Raw genomic sequence first — 20,005 nt, forward strand, 5'->3', positions numbered from 1 at the left:
TTAGCCCCCCCCCCCCCCCCCGAAGAAGTCTACAAAATGGAATTTATATAGAAAATATATACTTTAACAGTGTCCGAACCCCCGGAAATTTTAGTCCGCCCCCCCCCCCCCCGAAAATTTCAAATGCCCCCCCCCCCTCCCCCCCCCCCCCCCCCCCCGGATAAAAAAGTCAGGAAGAAACACTTAATTTGATATGATATATTCAGTGAGGCGGAATAGTTCTGAATGCAAGCCTATATAATTATGCAACTCAATCATTTTCTTTTTTCTCATATACGAATTGTAGTGGAAGTAATTGCAATCGAGCAAAAATTTGAAATCGAGATTTTTACAAATTTCGACGTTGGGCTGAATTAGATGTCCAATTAACGTTTTATAAATTGATCAATGTTTCCTTTGTAAATTACTAATTTCCACTCTATACTATTAAACACACGCTGTTTGCGTTCATTTTGGTGCGCAAATCTTTTTTCAAGTATCAAACAAATTAATAAAACAATTCTGTAGACCGATCTCACTGAAGGGATATTCCCCCTTTATTTGTTTTACTTTTTCTTAAGCTTGCGAGAAAGTTTAGGGGAGATCACTCCCGCTTTATTTAGTTTTAGGCCAATAAACGACGTTCTACTTTTACTTTCACTTGCTAGGGTGAAAAAAATTGCATGTGGTTCCTGTGTGTTCAAAATAAATCGGCTCTAATTCTAGCTAGTAGCTAGAGCTAGATCTATATCTCTAGGTCAGGTAAGCCCTAATTGAAATTCAATTTAAATCTAGATTCTAGAGCTAGATTTAGAGATCAGGCTTGCTTTAAAAAAGTGATGGTTGAGGATGGCGATGTCCTAGTCTAGTTTTTTAAAGATTTTTAAAAATCAGACACTACACTCAGACACTGTGACACTCAACTGGTATAAAAAAAAATCCTTCGACATAGGATAGGTATATATAGATCTAGAGAGATCTAGGGTAAAATCTTAGTTTAGCGTCGTAAATTCGGCCAAAACTAGTAATGTGGGAGAGAGAGAATTAATGAATATATCATTAAATATGAGTATATTTTCGTATATTTTGATAAAATATTATAGATAATTGAATAATAGATCACAATTTATGGTTAAATCAATTTAAGTATCCTGAAATTAATTTTTATCAACCCTGTTCGAGATAGTAAATTTGCTAAACAGCAGCCATCTTAAGAAAATGTTATTTAGAGTAGCTTCCCTTTCATTTCTATTAGTATGAAAATGTATTTAAATATGATTGTCTTGTATAGTCCGTATTACAAAGCATTTTTTTTTTAAATTCTGCCCTTTAAAAACTGAATTTCCCAACAAACAACTTTATTAATTCTAGAAGCATTGTGTGCAACTTGTATCCATGTATTAAATCACGTTTTTTTTACTATTGTTTATTTGATCTTACTATTACTATATAGTTTGAGTTTTTTCTTATTGTTTGAATGTTCACTATTTTCATTTCAGGTTTTTCTTTTCATCAATTAGTGATTCTATCGTAACTTATGACATTTTTTTACTTCTCTTTACCTTAATTAAACCCCAACCTCCGCCATATTTTGTTGTCAATGTCACAACAAGTCATAATGTAAAAAATTATGCTTCACTCTGCCTTATCTAAGATCTCTAACCATAATTTTGACAACATTAAATGTGTTATCCACCAGCTTCCCTCGTAAAACATCATCTAAAACAATGAGCCAGTCCACCCCTTAAGTGCGTGTTGTCATTATGGTCGATCGCAAGTCTCCACCTGCCAGACACATTTTGGTTATCCTTTGTTGTCAAATTGTCAATATCAAGTACCCAAGTGCGTGATATGGGGTTGTCCATAAATGATGTCACATCTGATTTGCTACGGGAGTGAGTGAAGATTTGTGGCGTCAACTCAGGCGGCTCTGCAAATTATGATGTGTCGGTATCATGAAAGGAGGTGAACGGGGGAAAATACCTAGGTGGTTGACGGAGAGCCTCTATAATGCTTTGTTCAATCAAAATAACGATAAATAAGCATTACTATATGTATACCTTGCTCAAAACGAATCATCACGAATATTGCAAGCCTGCTAGTTTAAGACATTTGGCAAAACGGCCTCAACACATTATCCCCGTCAAAAAAGGCTTGCCACCAAATGCCTGCCGACGAATAAGCCGCGTCGAATGCGGGGCGTTAGGAATACGGCCATTAGCATGGGCCGCGTTAGAGCAACAGTAGGCTATCGCGCTTTGTAAGATGACGTAAATACTTAAATTCAATTTCGCTAAACTGCGCGAAAATTTAGTAATGTTCCATGGTTTGAGGAAATTTATTTTCGTGGACTTAAATTGAAATATCATGTTGACTGTCTGGCTCTTAATTTCCGAATATATGTATCAAGATTCAGAACTATAATTTACTTTAATATAAGTGTCATCTTATCGTTTATGGTGCCTTTTATAAAGCGCAGAGCAGCTTCAAAATCGGACGGGCATCCTGTTTTCACCAAGCTTCTTTTGGAGCTTAATATGGGTAGTCTAGTTCTATACGGTGAGAGCTTAATACATTTTTCAAGGGCCGAAAGTCTCAAGACAGCAAGCTTACAGAAATAACCACGTACGTTTAAATGGACAAGTGATAGATGTGTTAGGGGCTGTGTAATGAACACCAACTTATGTAATCAAATTAAACGTCGCTTAAACGTCAAAACGGCAGTGCTTGTTTTTTTTTTCTATAAAATTAGCCTAACGGTCGGCGGTACCGGTACATGACATGGGGGAATGAAAAGGTGGGGTTCAAGAAATGCGACTCAGCATGCTTTTTTTACATTTCTTGACCCTTCTTAATAGTTATATTGTCCCCACTGAGAAAATGGATCACCAATGAATGACGCGTCATACTTCTACAGCTGGTCTTTCTCCCACAACCATCCCCTGTTTTCACGAAAAAAAAAACCCTGACCCGTCTCCAAAATCACATCGCTGAGTTCTACTCAACCTCTCGCCACCACAAATCACAATTTCTATCTGAAACAATATGTTCATATGTTTGCTCTGTAATAATGCACGCTGTCATTACTATCTTAAGAGCGACGTCATTTATGAGCAATCTAATATTGATTTGCTTACTGCAAATAAAGTTTTCACAAGTTCGACCTCCCAACAATTGTTGTGGTCTTGGATGCACACTATTAAGTCTGAAAAGGTCTATTAGTCATTCATGTCAACTATATTTTAAAAAAAGAAAAATTACTATACAAGGGGTCATCCATAAAAGACGTCACGCTTTTTTTTGACGATTTTTACCCCCCTCCCCTCCGTCACACGTCGTCACAAAAAGCCAGACTCCCCCCCTAAAATGACGTCACACCAGAGGCGTAGCGACCCTTCTCGGCGCCCGGGGACAAACTTTCGATTTGCACCCCCCCCCCCTCAAACTTTCGATTACTTTTTCCAACCCATTTTGGCGCCCCCTAAGGTCGGCGCCCGGGGACATATGCCCCCCCTGCCTCCCATCGCTACGCCTCTGCGTCACACCTCAGCCTACACCCCCCCTCCAAATTGCAGTTGAATTGTTTTTAAACAACTATATTTTTCCAATATCTTGTCTGAACTATGTCAAAATAGAGTATTTTAATCAATTGTAATTACAATATATTAAAACAGTTTTCTAAAACGCAAAATAACGTCTAAAATTCGTATTCTAACATAGCTTTTTTAAAATGCAAGAGTGTGACGTCGCACCATCTTAACTCCCCCCCCCCCCTCATCACACAACGTCAAAAAATTACGGACCCCCCTCCCCCCTACGAGTGTGCTGTGACGTCATTTATGGACGACCCCCAGGCATATATTAAATCAATACAAAACAATCATATTAAGCCACAAAATCAACACAAAAGACATGCGAATAGACAATTTATGGTTTTTGAAACATAGCCGCTGCTTGTATTTACTCATTGTTGTCTCGAACGGGGTAGTTTAAAGTTTATTCCAGGATATTTTTATTGTTTTTGTCGTGGATTGTGATTTGTTATTCAATTATCTGTTATATTATGTAAAATATGACATAAATATGGCCAAATGAAAGAAATATTCATTAGTTACCTTCATCGCACATTACTAGCTACGTTGGAATTTACGACGCTAAACTAAGATTTTACCTAGATCTAGTATAGGCCTATATATAATTATATATCATAGGGCCTATAGATCTCTAGATTACTATAGAATCTAGTAAAATTTACGGACAATATTTCGAGTCATCCCTTTGAATCCCGGTCGAGGAGATAGGCAGATGAGATTTTCTTCATTCACTTACTCACTACACTCTTAAAATGCTCAATCTTTCTGTCACTCTAATTCACTTAATCGTCACACTCTTAAATTATTAGGTCTTCATGTAGGCCTAATATTATTTTTTTTACTCCCCATTTAGGTTAGCCGGTTAACAGAATTAATCTGATAACGGCTTAGGTTTTGATTAGGATGGCAAAGTCTGGAAAGAAGCAGCAACAGAAGTCTACAAACAGCTGTAAAGAAGAGGAAAATACAAATGTGAAGAAAGAGAAGAAAAAAGCTAAAGCTGAAGTTATTGAGAATAGCCTAGCCACAAGTCAAGATAGCAACAAAGTAGAGAAAAATACAGATGTAAAGAAAAAGAAGAAAAAAGCTAAAGCCGAAGTTGACAGTGGTCTAGACACAAGTCAAGATAGCACTAAAGGAGAAAACATCTCAGATGTGAAGAAAGATAAGAAAAAAACTAAAACAAAATCTGTCGACAGTAACCAAGACACACATCATGATAGCAATACTTTGAAAAGAAAACGCGAGTCCAGTAAGGTAGACAACCCAGAACAACAGGGGACAGAACCAGCAAAGAAAAAGAAAAGCAAACAGTCCAGTGATAGCACGTTGGGTGTGGTGGATACTAGTATCTTACAGCAAGCAGAAATCAACCTTGGTCTGCCAGGGACAGAAAGTTTACCTGCAACCACGGAGACAGACATTAAGAAAGTCAAAAAAAAGAAGAAGAAAAATGGAGACAAAACAGCCGCAAATGATAGCCAGAAGCAGTCGGATAAATCTCGTGATGAAAAGTGCATCGACTACATCAGACAGTGGAGTTCTGATAAAGTTGCCTGGAAGTTCAACAAATTACTTCAGACTCGTTTACTCAACGTAATGTATGATGCTAATTTGGTACGTAGTGCATTATTTTGTTTTGGTTACTTTTAATGAGTTACAACTTCAATGAGAGCTTTTCAGAACTATTAATGGTTTTATAAAAAGGGAGCAGAATACATTGACAGAGTGGGGTGGGGGAGGTTGATGGGAGAGGGGGGGAGATAATGTCTGGCCTAGACCCTTGTAAAACACACAATCAGAACAGTTTAGAAGTGTTCAAGAATTGTATGCTTAGATCTGACATCATGGCAGATAATAAGCACCAGATTCATTAACACTTCTTTTAAATACAGTTTCTATTATTAAAGTTTCTAAATTGCCTTGCTAAAAATGGTGTTTTTTTTCAGATCAATGATTCAGATTTTACCTTAGTTCTGCAGTACTTGGAGGGACTAAAGGGAAAGGCCAAAGAAAAAACAGTTGAAGATGCACAAAAAATTCTTAATGATGACAAGCAAGATAATAAAGGTAAAATTCACAAATATTTGTCTACTTACTCTCCTTAGAATAAAAATTCTTAGTAACTAAACTTTTTTTAAATAGCTAAACTTCACTTTAATAACTAAACAACTTACCTTTAGTTAAACCTTCAGTTTTTACTAATGTATTTTCTTTGATTAATAACAGAAACATCTGGTGACAAAGAAGACAGAGCGAAGCAAATTCTTCAGATTTTAAGTTGATAATAAATTCACAACCTTGTTAAAGATTTTAAATGTAAAAAATAAACTGGAAAAAAATGTACATTAAAAAACAATTGTTTAAAATTTTGAGCATCTTTATTTGTTGTCTGTTTCTGTGTTTTTTTCTAAGCTATTGAGGATCAAACATATTTATTATTCTGTATGAGTACTTAAGGTTTTGATGCATAAATAATTGTGTATCAAAGTAACAGTGGATGAACAAACTTTAGTGCAAGTCAATATTTTTTAAATAATAATTTTTTATCCTCATTATGGGGTAATGATCATGAAGTGCTTTATACTCCGCAATAAATTCAATAGGTTTATAAGTAAAAACCATGAAGACCTTACAGAAAAATAAATTAAGAATACAATGACATTTTTTTTTAAACTTAGTATTTCAGCTAACAACTATTTTATGTGTAGTTAATAGTAAGGTAATAATTAAAACTAAAGATGCATTTAAAAAAAAATGTTTTAGAGGAAGTGAGTTATATAGCATAATTTGTATTCCTTCAAACAGTTACTTCGATATATTTTTGTAAACAGCATCATGATTAAATCTTTAATCTAAATACCTTTCGGAATTTGTCAGAAGTTTTTAATTCAATTTACGAAGTTAAAGGGTAGTTAACTTCCATTGTCTTCTAAAGTCAGTTATAAATTCGGTTATCTTTCCTGATTTTTACCTTTTGTTGGGTGTCAAAAGGTCATAGGGCAGAACAATCGATAACATCGGGACAGCGAAGGCAACGCACACAGTCGGGCTAAGACGCTGCGAATGGTGGGCCACCGTTCGTCCAAAACAAGAGCTTACACTGTTCTCTGTTTGAAATTAAAATTTAAAAAAATCGAATTCTGTTCTTGAAAGTAAATTTAGAGCTCGGCAATTTAAGTTGTGTTTCACTTTTCTCAAAAACTAGGCTTAGAACCTAGATCTAGATTTTAATTTTACAAGACGTGTCATAGACGACGTCGTTTGCCGTTAAAAAAAATAAAAGCAAAGATTCTTTCGTCTGCGGTCTACGGCGTTGAAATTGAGGTCAGTGTTACAGTAGTTACACGTTATTTTTTCATATCTAGATCTAGATCTAGATTTAGATCGATTCTATTAGTTATTAATAAATTAATATTGTTAATTATTGGATTCTCTGGAATCTAGAGATTTGTTGTTGTAACGTCTGAGGGCAGTTGTGATTTGAGAATTTAAAATCCTAGGTCGGTCTTCTTACATTGAACATTGGGCCCTAATAATAGATCTAAATATTAAATAATAATAAAATTCTCTAGACTAGCCCAAGATCTAGATCTAGCATTTTATAGGTGTTCCCCCCCCCCCACCCTCCTTTTCAGTTTCACAGAAAACCTGACAAGAATCTACTTGTAAATACTAGACTAGATTCTAGATCAATAATGGTTAGGCTATAATTATAGATCTATATATTATTAAATATTAAATAGGCCTTTAAGTTTAGTTTAGCACAACTGATGGTCACTGTTTTTTTTATATTCATGATATAGGCTATCTATATTTTCTGATTATTGAGTTACACATACAAACTGGGATACATAGCCAATGTATTTGAGAATGATTGTTTGACTTAAAGTGCAGGATGCTGTCCTAACACATGTGCAGTAGTGTGTCACACAAGTAGCACCTAGAACAGTCTCTGTATCTATGTGCTGCTGACTGAATGATACTAGCACATGTGCAGTAGTGTGTCACACAAGTAGGACCTAGAACAGTCTGTTTATCTGTGTGCTGCTGACCAGTAGCGTAGCGAGGGGGGGCAGGGGGGGGACATATGTCCCCGGGCGCCGACCTTAGGGGGCGCCAAAATGGGTTGGAAAAATAAATTGAAAGGTTGAGGGGGGTTGAAATCGAAAGTTTGAAGGGGGGGTGCAAATCGAAATCTCGAGAGGGGGGGTGCAAATTGAAATCTCGAGGGGGGATGCAAATTGAAAAGTTTGTCCTCGGGCGCCAGGAAGGGTCGCTACGCCTCTGCTGCTGACTGAGTGTAGCACACAGACAAACAATAATTTATGCATATTGACACCTTCACTCAAATGTATTGTATTTTATAGTTGTTTATCAGTTAGAAAATTTTTCTTAAATAGTGATCTTAATTAATTCATGGGGGGAGGGGTGGCTTTCCTTAGTTATGTACACTTATACATATAATTACAACCCCTAATCAAAGTTATGTCATGAAGGATCCACACACTACATAAAAAGTAAAAAAAAAAAAGTGTGGCATCAGGGCACTATGTATTTTGTGATGGTCAACTAAGATATCTAAGTACTTGTGTAGAGTCGGCAAGAGAAGTATTAGCTTGTTATCCGTCTTAGACATATATACTTGATACAGATCTAGGATCTTGTGGCTGCCTAATGTATGTCTTAGCTTCTAATATTTTTATGAAGATACTAACACTGATATTGCTACAGACTCAATACAAACTGATGTTATGGCCTTTAACAGTCAGGTCCTATTTATTACACAGTTAGATGACTTGGGTGAATTGTTGTGTAAAGATTAGGTTGGGACAGGTCACAGTGCTGGTGTAAGGGTTAGGTTAAGGGCAGAGCACAGAGTTTAAGGATAGGTCCCAACAACAGAATGGTGTAAGGGTTAGGTTAGGGCAGGGCAGGTCACAACAACAGAATGGTGTAAGGGTTAGGTTAGGGCACAGCAACAGATTGGTGTAAGGGTTAGGTTAGGGCAGGTCACAACAACAGAATGGTGTAAGGGTTAGGTTAAGGGCAGAGCATAGGGTTTAAGGATAGGTCACAACAACAGAATGGTGTAAGGGTTAGGTTAGGGCAGGTCACAACAACAGAATGGTGTAAGGGTTAGGTTAAGGGCAGAGCATAGGGTTTAAGGATAGGTCACAACAACAGAATGGTGTAAGGGTTAGGTTAGGGCAGGCCACAACAACAGAATGGTGTAAGGGTTAGGTTAGGGCAGGTCACAACAACAGAATGGTGTAAGGGTTAGGTTAGGGCAGGTCACAACAACAGAATGGTGTAAGGGTTAGGTTAGGACAGGTCACAACAACAGAATGGTGTAAGGGTTAATTAAGGAGTCATTAAAGAGTTTTATAGTGAGCAATGCCCCATTGACTGCCAGTTCTACACTAAAACAATATTAGCTCCTAACATCTCTCTATCCCCACTGCTAAACCTGGGTAAACTGTTTATGTAACCATTGTTATATTTTTTCCTGTTTTTGTGCTAATTGCTTTCTTAATCTGATTGTAAAATACCTCCAGTAATAGGCCTTACCTTTCCTATTATAAATTCCAATGATACATATCAAGGAAGGACTTCGATCTCTTTTCATTCATTTGTTCTGGCTACACTGTACAGTATTTCTATTTAGTTTTTTTTTCTTAAGAATAGTATAATAGTATACATGAAGCCATAGTATTTATTCATTTTTTGGTAAGTTTCTGAATATTTAATCAAATCACAGTGATATTTTTGTGAGTTTCTGGAATGCAAACCTTAATACCTCTGATTCCTCTGTCTTTTTCATAAATTGGTATCAAGGATTAAGAAAGTAAGTGTGTATGTATACTTCTATAGCAGGCAGGAATGTAAATGCCTAATGAACAAGTTTCAAATGTTGATGCTCATATTTTGATTTGACTCACCAATAAACAGACTAGTGTGCCCTACTGTGTATAGTAAACTTTGTTTAGAATTCAGCTACACAATATGTTGTTCACTCACTGTCACAAATCTCACTTGCCAACAGGAGCATTGTCGTAAACTTTTTGCTTAATCTCAGGCAATTGTTACAATCAATGTTTAAAGATTAAGGTAACCTTTTAGATTGATTATAGACAAGGTTACAATCATGTTTGAATGATTATGCTAATCATGCTGTACTTTCATTCTTTTGTTTATACCAAATTCCTTTTAAAAACTTTTTTAATTTCTTTGTAGTTGAATTGCCAACGGCAACATTTTGCTGTATCCATAAGCAAGGCACGTCTTTGAAACTTTGGAATGAATGTTAGTTTCACAATGCAATAGCATGGGGGCGGGGTGGGGTGCAGCGGGTGTGGACGGCACCAGGTGACACCCGAACTAGCAACGCCACATCATTGTGGTATCCAATGCTACAAAAAAAAATAGTTGTGTAAATACTATAATTTTTATTGAACTAGATTTGTAGATTAATTTGGCCAGAAATCTTCAGACTTTACATTGTCACAACATTAGACATTATCCTCCTCCCCCCACCCCCCTTCAATCGTGCTATAGATTGCCTTAGTCTATCTTTGACTCAGTTATGAACAGAACAATTGCTTCAACCGTTGAAAAGTTGCTTCAATATTTAAATAACTTCCACAGCGTGCGTGTCCGTACCTTCCCCCCCCCCCCCCTCCTGCTTCCAATCGTGTTATTGTTGTTTGTCTCTGGTTACAGAACCTAAAACCGTGTGTGTATGGACACCTGATCTGTTGGACTGATATAAAAAACAACATAATAATTCTCAAAACAATTGAGAAGTGGTATTTTAAAAACAAGCAACACAGTGCGGCGGGTGTGCTGGTTTTTTTTTTATCACATGAAAATGTCTTTGTCGGGTTTATTTTTTTTAATCTGATGACTGAACGCGCTCATGCGTAAAATTAGCGTACCAATTTTAGAACTTTTGATGGGCATCGTATATCGGGGACAAGGACTTAACTGTACGAGAGGACTGGGACGCAGGAGTTACACATCATTTAGAGACAACGGATTGTATCGTATAAGTTGATGTTGGGTTGTATGCGTTTGGTGACACGGGGCTTATGGCTTAGTATTTATAGTGTACAATTAGTATACAACAGTGAACTCTAAAATTTAAAACAAAAGTATTGTCAACATGTTCTGTTTAGAACTTTAAAAGAAAACCCCCAACATCATTCTATACGGTTTGTTTTAGGAGAGTGAAATTATAGAAAGTTATATCTAATGCTACTAGATTTCAAGTCGTATTCTACTATTACTAGTTTTATAATAAGTAAATCTGGTTAAAACCACAGTGCCTAAATCTTACGTTTAGTTTTTAACTATAGCATAAATCATGATTCATGGATAGAGCCTTATTGCAATTGTATGTGGCTTTTATACTCTTGTCGCTCCCATGACATGTAGCTATTCACATTCAGTCATGTGCATGAATTGGTTCATAAAGATTGAAACATTGAGAATAATGACATTTTTTTTTAAATTTAAAAAGCTAGTCTATGGGTGGATGATGAACAGGCAGGCCTACCTATTTGTCTGTGCAAGTCAATGTCGTAGGCAGAAATTGTTGATGAGTGGGGTTAAAAAAATCTTAACCCCCCACCCCATGGCCGTATGCATATATATTTTTTTATAACGAAATGGACATAAATGGACAAGAGCGGAATGTTGGCACAAGCTGTAACTAACTGGGAGACAACTTTTATTTTGGTGGACCTATCTCTCTTTCTCCCCCCTTTGCACCACTGACGTTAGTAAAAAGATCCACTTCCAGCTTGTTAGAGGCTACTCCATGTTACGGCCGAGTGAACTGGTCATGGATGACTAAACCAGCCTACCCCAAACATTCCACAGGGGTGATGTAGGCCACACAAACAATCGCGCTCTATACCGGGGACGTCGTGTCGTACCGGACCCAGCCCTCCCAGGCCCACACGGAGACCCCTATTGTTTGGGGACCCGTGGTGTACAGGTGTAGGGCTTTGACCTCATTACTGGTGTTGGTACTGTACTGGCTGGTTGTTGATTGTTGTAAGAAGGCGACGCGGAAATCCAGTGGTGTTCCGGATACCTCACGACAGTAGTTCGGTTTCTGTGGATTGTTATGTACACGGGTGAGTGGTGTCATGGGTGAATGGATTTCTTCCTTGGACTTGTTGGTTACTTGGTTTAGTACTTGTTGTTGGATAGTAAAAGTAAGTTCCCTTTTCGAACCTTACGGTCATTATGGCAAGTGAAGTAGAGTTCAGCTGTTTCTGTTATCTGGGCGTATGAAGGGATAGTGTGGTCAGCACTGCGCCCAGACACCATTACTTTCTCTAACGTGAGGTAGCTACCCATCAGAGCTGGGTGGACTCAGTTGTTGAACCGTGCTACATTGTAATTGTGCCTTTACTTAATTTAGTATTACAGGACTAACCTACCCCCTCCCATGTTATAATAAAACATTTAAAACCTTTATAAAAATTTCTTTTAAATTAGATAAAAATAAGAATATAGCCGTAAATATAAATTCTCATCAGCGTTAGGATTATAGTAGCAGTAAAAGCGCAGGTTGCTTCTTGAAATCTTTGACCTGTATATTTTAAGATGAAAACTCAAACATGTTTGAACAAAGTACACCTAGTCTGGTTCTCGTCACCTTGAACTAACATCTCCCAGCAGGTTTTAAAATTGGACATCCTGATCTCTAAATCCACCAGGGGGATATTGAAATACAGGTTCCAAAGTGCTAAACGTATCACGTTGATGTCTCTAATTTATTACCAAATAAATGGTAACATGCGCATGAAACATTTTTTTTTAAAAGATGTTTGTTGGGACGGGAGGGTAGTTCATCATGATTTTATGCACATAAACCGAAATGTAAATGCCACTTTTTGACGTCTAAAGGGTTAAGAGAACAATTTGAACGTCCGTGTGTGTTCCTTCCCAGCCTAATCAATATGTCACATCGGGTTTGTTGCCTTAAGGATGCGCTTCACTGTGACAAAACAGCTGCCAGTTTGTTCCATTGATTGGTTGGCTGAATTTTAGAGTCTAATTATCCTTGTCTCTACATAGAGATGTTTGATGTTTATAGTTAACATATAGCTCACAAATTTTCAACTTCTAGTTCTATAAATGTTCGTAGTTAGCATATAGCTCGTAAGTTCTCAACGTCTAGTTGTATAAATGTTCATAGTAAGCATGATATAGCTCACTAGTTCTCAACGTATAGTTCTATAAATGTTCATAGTTACCATATAGCTCACAAGTTCTAAACTTAAGAGTTCTAAATGTTCATAGTTGTTTTTTAACTTGCTAGTTCTAAATAGCTAACTTATATTAATAAATATCTATTAATAATATATTATTATCACACAGATGTTCTTGACTTCTAGGTCTATAAATGTTCATGGTTGGTTTAAAACTTGCTAGTTCTAAACATCTACTCTTATATTAATAAATATCTATTAATAACATATTATTATCACATATATGTTCTTGACTTCTAGGTGTATAAATGTTCATAGTTAGCATATAAATCGCAAACTCTGAACATCTAGTTTTGTCACATGTTCATAGTTAGCTTTAGGCATAAGAATTTTCACTTCCTTTCTTGCTGCTTCATATCGTTTCCTACGAACCTAGAAATGCCTACAGAGTGATCTATGATCTTCATTATTCTATAAATAGACCCTCCACTTATTTACAGCCCTAAACCGTAAAGCTTTCCTTGTGTTCATAACCCTTTTCATGTCCTATAGTATATTTTTTTTCTTTAAATTATACTTAGTTGATGGTTTACTTTACTTGCTATCTTTATTTATACATTTCGTAATTTAGTGCCATAGTAGTTTGCATCTGTTCTTAGACTTTCCTCCTAAAACATTGGCCTATTTCTTCCCTACTTTCTGACACCCTAGGATAAAACTAGCTCACGTAATATATTCGCCCCCCCCCCCCACCTCTCCACTTGACGATAAAACCGTGCATTAATTTCCTTCAACTTTCCTGCCCTCTGTTTTATTGGCCGGGGCACCCAGTATGTGTAGGACATGGCTGACAGGTAGGGGAGATAAACCCGTCCGGCTGTAGTCCTAATCTCTGACACCCACCTCGGTCACGTGATGATCCTTTGAAAATATCCGCCTAGCCCTTGAGATGTTTGAGTAGTATAGCCCCCCTCCCCCTCTTTCCTCCCACAGTATCCGTGTATGACACGTTTTTTTTATGTGTATGTCAATATTTGAATACTAGGACTATAACCCTACCATCCTTGTAAAACAAGTAGTGTATGTATATATGTGGTATGTCTTTTGTTGTTGTAGGGGCATACATCACCCCATCCTCGTAGGCTCTACACTAAACCAGGGTGTCAGTCTACGTTAATGATCTAGTAATACAACCGTATACACGCGGCATGTACCCTTTAACTCCTAACTCTTTTTTTTGTTTTCTTGCTTGAAGCAAATGGCAATTTTTAGTTTACGACATTTTCTCTGTGTAACATTGGCTAATGCTCGCGGCTCACTGTTAACAGTGGGAGTTGCTGTTCTTAACAAGAGAATGTAACGGCGTTAACGAGACATTTATGTAGACTAGTAAGTAGCAAGCCAGCCGCGAGGGGAGCCATTATGGTGTACAGTTTTTGCTGGGTGGGGGAAAAAAGGGACCTCTTTGGTTAACGACCCGGAAAGTCAGTGAAATTTATGAAAGTAACTAAATCTAGATTCTAGATAGTTCACGACTTGAACTTTCGTGGTAGCGCACACAGCTCTTGCAAACAGTGGCATGGGTTCTTTTTTTTTTAAAGCGGTATATCAGTTTCATATTACATGCTACATTTCTCTACGGATGATCTATTCAAATACAAGTAATCCTTCCTGTTCCAAATTGATCTGGGCGATCAAAGCAGCATTGATACCAGGTCATGAATATACCTTTTTTTCTTTTTAATGGATTGTAGGATTGAATCATGAAAATGTGTGTTTAATTGACCCTTTGTTTAGGGAAAATCTCCTGACTTAAAACCTTAGTAATCAACTTTTGCGGGCCGTTTGAAACACTTGGAGTAAAATCGTAATGGGAGGTCCGAATAGCTCATCCACTGGCCAAGCTGGACCCACATAACGTGTAGCTCTGACTAGGATTTATCGTTGTGTGCTCAGTGCCTTGTGGTAGATAGACACGTTTTTTTCCTTCTCTCTGTGTAACGTGGGCCGCCAGTGGCAAGTGTATCCAAAGCTCTAGGCTGGACGGTACATGTTTGACTGGATTAGTGAGTGTCGCCCTGGTAGATTAGTGAGTGCCGTCCTGGTGGATTAGTGAGTGCCGTCCTGGTGGATTAGTGAGTGCCGTCCTGGTGGATTAGTGAGTTCAGTCCTGGTGGATTAGTGAGAGACGTCCTGGTGGATTAGTGAGTGCAGTCCTGGTGGATTAGTGAGAGACGTCCTGGTGGATTAGTGAGTGCAGTCCTGGTGGATTAGTGAGTTCCGTCCTGGTGGATTAGTGAGTGCAGTCCTGGTGGATTAGTGAGTGCAGTCCTGGTGGATTAGTGAGTGCAGTCCTGGTGGATTAGTGAGAGACGTCCTGGTGGATTAGTGAGTGTCGTCCTGGTGGATTAGTGAGTGCCGTCCTGGTGGATTAGTGAGTTCAGTCCTGGTGGATTAGTGAGAGACGTCCTGGTGGATTAGTGAGTGCAGTCCTGGTGGATTAGTGAGAGACGTCCTGGTGGATTAGTGAGTGCCGTCCTGGTGGATTAGTGAGTGCCGTCCTGGTGGATTAGTGAGTGCAGTCCTGGTGGATTAGTGAGTGCAGTCCTGGTGGATTAGTGAGTGCAGTCCTGGTGGATTAGTGAGAGACGTCCTGGTGGATTAGTGAGTTCAGTCCTGGTGGATTAGTGAGTGCAGTCCTGGTGGATTAGTGAGTGCAGTCCTGGTGGATTAGTGAGTGCAGTCCTGGTGGATTAGTGAGAGACGTCCTGGTGGATTAGTGAGTGTCGTCCTGGTGGATTAGTGAGTGCCGTCCTGGTGGATTAGTGAGTTCAGTCCTGGTGGATTAGTGAGAGACGTCCTGGTGGATTAGTGAGTGCAGTCCTGGTGGATTAGTGAGAGACGTCCTGGTGGATTAGTGAGTGTCGTCCTGGTGGATTAGTGAGTGCAGTCCTGGTGGATTAGTGAGTGACGTCCTGGGCTTGTAATCTTTTAAGTCAGGCTTGAGACTCCCGACCTGTCACTGTCTCATTAGCACCGTGTGTCTAGGTATAGCTGATGTTATGCTGATGTTATACTAGTCGGTCATTGCAATGTAGATAGAGTTGACTGTCCTACTTCCCTCTAGATGTTTAAGGGGATCCACGGGTCACGAATATGATAGTTAATTCATAAAAAAAATAAAAAAATCGATTATTGCATATTCTGATAGATTATTACCTTATAAATCATTTGGTGATGTTATTTTTTATATAAAATAATGTTTTGAACATGAAAATATGTCAAGAAGGGGGTAGGGGTATTTGTTTTTTATTAAAAGTTGACCAAAATACGCTAATTTGTTGAGTTAATGGTTTCGTTTTACACAATACTATAGTATCGTGTTTGGTATCGCCGGATTGCTCTTTATTTGCTCTATAAGGATTTTCCGGTGTCACTCAGTTCTAAAAATAAGCATTGACCTAAAAAAGGCCTTCTATCACGCATCCCAAGCATGCACAACTATGTACTACTTCTCTCTGATTGGACAAACTGTTGTTAGAAGCTAAACCACGTCTTTTTATTGGCCGGCGTCGGCCATACTGCTGAGCGTCTATGTTACCTCGACCCAGAAAACACTGCGCGTACGTCCACAGTGATAGCGTCTCTCTGAGTGTTTACGTTTTTCACAGATCATTTTTAACATTAATACAGATTTATTCGACATCAAAGGTAAGCCAGTTATATTTTGTATACATATGCACTATCTGTTATATTGTTTTGTGAGTTTTCAATTAGACTCTAGTCTATTTCTTTATTATTATTACTTCAATACAGTCCGTTTCTAGATCTAGACTAAATTCTACTTTCTAGGTCAGGTCAATCTAATTTAGAGTCTAGATCTAGAAATTAGATCTAGATCTAGAAGATAGATTCTAGATTTAGATCTAGTAAATCTTGATTCTGGATCTAGAATCTCGATATCTAGATCTAGTCTAGATCTAGATTTATTGTGGACTCTAGCTAGTGATTAGTTTTTAGATCTAAGCCCGAAGCTAAAGTCTGCTAAAGTGAAAGTAAACAACACGAAAGTCTGTATTATTACTAATCTAGATTCTAGATCTACTTACTTAGTATAGATCTAGATCTAGTACTTTTGTTGTGGGATAGCCCATGTCTATCTGCATTTCTCGTGATATGAATGATAACTGATGAATTTTAATTACTAGATCTAGGTATTACTATTACTAGACATAAGAATAAGAGTGTAGATTTGTTTCAATTTTATACTAATCATATGTCTTATGTGCAAACAAAATTTATTTTTGAGATTATTATTCAGTCATCCATAATTGTATTGTTGGGTATTATTTAAAGTTAGCTGTTTGTTAGTCTTGTTCAGTTAGTAATTATCTTATTTCTTACTATTTCAGTGTCATGGCTCCATCTAAAGTTTCATCTAAAAACAGAGCGGCTAGGTCAAAGCTGAGGAGAAAGCGTCAGTCAGCCAAAGCGACAGAGGCCAGACAGAGAAGAAGAGAAGAATCCATGACTACGACCGTTGCTCAAAGTCCAAGTCACAGTGATTCCCCTCTTCTTACACAGGAAAGTACTGTCTTGCCTTCTGTCTCCCCTTCTATCTCAGCTTCTAAACGCAAACTTTCTTTTTTTGATGAAAGTGAGCAGTCTCTAAATTCTGATTTGCCATCCACATATGTCTGCCTGGAGACATTACAATCATTATTTACCAACCTGCAGTGCGCCATTTGCCAGACACAGTGTCTGCAGCTGCAGCAGGACACATCAAAAAACTGTGGCCTTGCAGTTTATCTGCAAGTATATTGCAGAACTTGTGAGGAGATTAGGTCAGAGACCATTACATCTCCTAAGAGTGAAAAAGTGCACTCTGTAAACAGACAGGCAGTTGCTGCCTCTCTGGCGACTGGAATTGGGTATGGTGGGCTTATGAAGTTTTCAGAGCTGATGAACACTCCGGTTCTCCATCCAAAAACTTACAATCAGCACACGCGAGTAATACATAAAATGGCACTGAGTTACTCTGACAAACTGATGTCAGACAGAGCAAACATTATTCGTGCTGCATACCCCGAACAGTCTGGCAAAGATTACTTTGATATTGATGTTTCGTATGATGGAACATGGCAGACTAGAGGCCATAAGTCAAAGTATGGTGTGGGCTGTGTGATAGAAAACAGAACTGGCCTTGTTGTTGATTATGAGGTAGTCAGCAAATACTGCCACACCTGCAGCACAACAGGTGCTAGACTCAGGGCAGAGAACCAAGCAAAATTTGATGCTTGGTATTTATCACACAAGCCCTCATGTGATATTAATCATTATGGCTCCAGTGGGAGCATGGAGCAACATGCCGCTGTGAAGATGTGGGCTCGGTCAGTGGAGAAGCATCAATTTAGATATCGCAGTGTTGTATCTGATGGTGATACTAACACGATAAAAGCGCTCCATGACTTGAGCCCATATAAGGACCTCACAGTAGAGAAGAGGGAGTGTCTAAATCATGTGGCCAAGCGACTAGGAACTGCTCTGAGGAATGTTGTGGAGACTAAAAGGAAGCAAAAGATAACACTTGGTGGTAATGGCAAGGGTAAGCTAACCCAGAGCAAGATTGCCAAGCTGCAAAAGTATTACACCAAGGCGTTGCGTTCCTGCTCCTCTATTCCTGAGATGCGAAAAGCTATTTGGGCCACACTCCTGCACTGCACTTCTACTGATGAGGAGCCTAAGCACCAGGACTGTCCTCAGGGAGTATCTTCCTGGTGCTTTTTTCAGCGTGCTGTTGCCAAGGGTCTTCCCACTGACAAGCATGACCTGATGCTTTCTTCGTACATTTGTCCTATGGTCGAGGAAAATATAAGACCTGTTTACGAGAAAATGTCGCAAGAGGACCTCTTAAGCAGATGCTTGGATGGAAAAACACAAAATACCAATGAATCCATCCATTCAGTCATATGGAGTCGTTGCCCAAAGCATCTGTTTGTTGGTAGGCAGAGGCTAGAAATAGCGGTGTGCCTAGGGGTGGGGGAATTCAATATGGGGTCAAAGGCCTCCCACAACTTTTTAAAACATATAAACCTGCAAGTTGGCAACAAAACCAAAGAAATAGGAGCTAAGAGGGACATTGTTAGGGTGGGCAAGGCTCAGAGGTCTCTTTATAATAAAGAAAGTGCTAGGAGAAAAATTAGGCGCGTCGCAGAGGAGCGGGAGAATAAAAGAATAGAGTTTGAGGAGGGGGGGCCACAGTACATACCAGGAGGGGCTGACATTTAATTTTTTAATATACTGTTTTGTTACTTTCTTTTTTTCTAAATGGCATTTGTTTTTACTATTAGAATTAACTTTTATCTCAGTACTGTGGCAAAAATAAGTTTCGGTTAAGTTTCGGCTGATTTTTAATAGGGGGTAGGGCTTACATAAATATTTGTGAAAAATTTAATATTGTTCCATTTGAATTTTCATGTGACTTCATGAAGTCACTTATGAATAACCTACTTTATGAAAGTGTCATTTTTAGTTTTGTTATGATTTTGTTCTTTTACCATTGTAATCAATCTTATTTTGCTGTTTTTCTCAAAATAAATTTTTATTAAGCATACCTGTTGTTATGTTTCATTTTTTTCAAAATTCGTTTGTTGGATTGTTTTGAACTTTTGTATGTGTGTTTACAAATGGTGTATATACAGAATGAAGTAGCATTTATTGGTTAATAATACCACTGGACTGAGTTATGAGTTGTATAAGTGGACAACATAACAAAAAGTGTGTCATATCGAATGCGGCCTACAGTACCATCACATGGACAGGTACAGAGAAAAAACTATGCCTTATTCATCCAAACTCTACACGTCAGTGCATAAAATACATGTATGGGCACCAAAATGCAGAAGATGAGATGTGAAACCACTGTAGTTATTTAACAATTTGTGACAAGAGGTTGCTCATATTTTAGAACCTAGACCCCTAAACACATCCGGATTATGAGAAATAGGTGAACTAATTTGAAAAAATTAATAAATATAGCTTGTCTTAGCCTATCTTGATAAATTTAAAGTAGTTCAATAGTAAAACAACTGATTTTAGGCAAAGTAGATTCAAAAGCAGTTGACCCCCTTAATGCAATACCAATGTCTCTTGTGCTTTTAACTTATAACTGTATGAAATCATGCTCAATGTTTAACATAATTACTA

At 38.1% G+C, this 20,005-nt stretch overlaps 2 protein-coding genes across 3 annotated transcripts; both read left to right on the forward strand.

Moving 5' to 3' along the window:
* Positions 1–532: 532 nt before the first annotated feature.
* Positions 533–5,944, forward strand: LOC131930277 (uncharacterized protein C7orf50 homolog). Of its 2 annotated transcripts, none has more exons than XM_059286689.1 (4): positions 533–741; positions 4,426–5,189; positions 5,522–5,642; positions 5,802–5,944. In XM_059286689.1, the coding sequence occupies exons 2-4, from the start codon at positions 4,476–4,478 to the stop codon at positions 5,855–5,857; spliced, it is 891 nt and encodes a 296-aa protein (XP_059142672.1). In that variant the 5' UTR covers positions 533–741; positions 4,426–4,475; the 3' UTR covers positions 5,858–5,944. The 2 variants fall into 2 exon arrangements, with proteins under 2 accessions (XP_059142672.1, XP_059142673.1); XM_059286690.1 differs by having other exon boundaries at positions 533–736.
* Positions 5,945–16,002: 10,058 nt separating this feature from the next.
* LOC131930279 (uncharacterized) lies at positions 16,003–19,412 on the forward strand. The gene is made up of 2 exons (XM_059286691.1): positions 16,003–16,510; positions 17,212–19,412. The coding sequence occupies exon 2, from the start codon at positions 17,216–17,218 to the stop codon at positions 19,085–19,087; it is 1,872 nt and encodes a 623-aa protein (XP_059142674.1). The 5' UTR covers positions 16,003–16,510; positions 17,212–17,215; the 3' UTR covers positions 19,088–19,412.
* Positions 19,413–20,005: the final 593 nt, after the last annotated feature.

This window comes from Physella acuta, unplaced genomic scaffold (assembly GCF_028476545.2).
Source record: "Physella acuta isolate Inbredline_101_S28 unplaced genomic scaffold, ASM2847654v3 ptg001752l, whole genome shotgun sequence".
In the NCBI taxonomy this organism is placed as follows: domain Eukaryota; kingdom Metazoa; phylum Mollusca; class Gastropoda; family Physidae; genus Physella; species Physella acuta.

Coding starts and splice junctions, on each gene's coding strand:
- LOC131930277 (XM_059286689.1), top strand. CDS start 4,476: ATGGCAAAGTCTGGAAAGAAGCAGCAACAGAAGTCTACAAACAGCTGT. Junction 5,190..5,521: donor TAATGTATGATGCTAATTTG/GTACGTAGTGCA, acceptor GTTTTTTTTCAG/ATCAATGATTCAGATTTTAC. Junction 5,643..5,801: donor TGACAAGCAAGATAATAAAG/GTAAAATTCACA, acceptor GATTAATAACAG/AAACATCTGGTGACAAAGAA.
- LOC131930279 (XM_059286691.1), top strand. CDS start 17,216: ATGGCTCCATCTAAAGTTTCATCTAAAAACAGAGCGGCTAGGTCAAAG.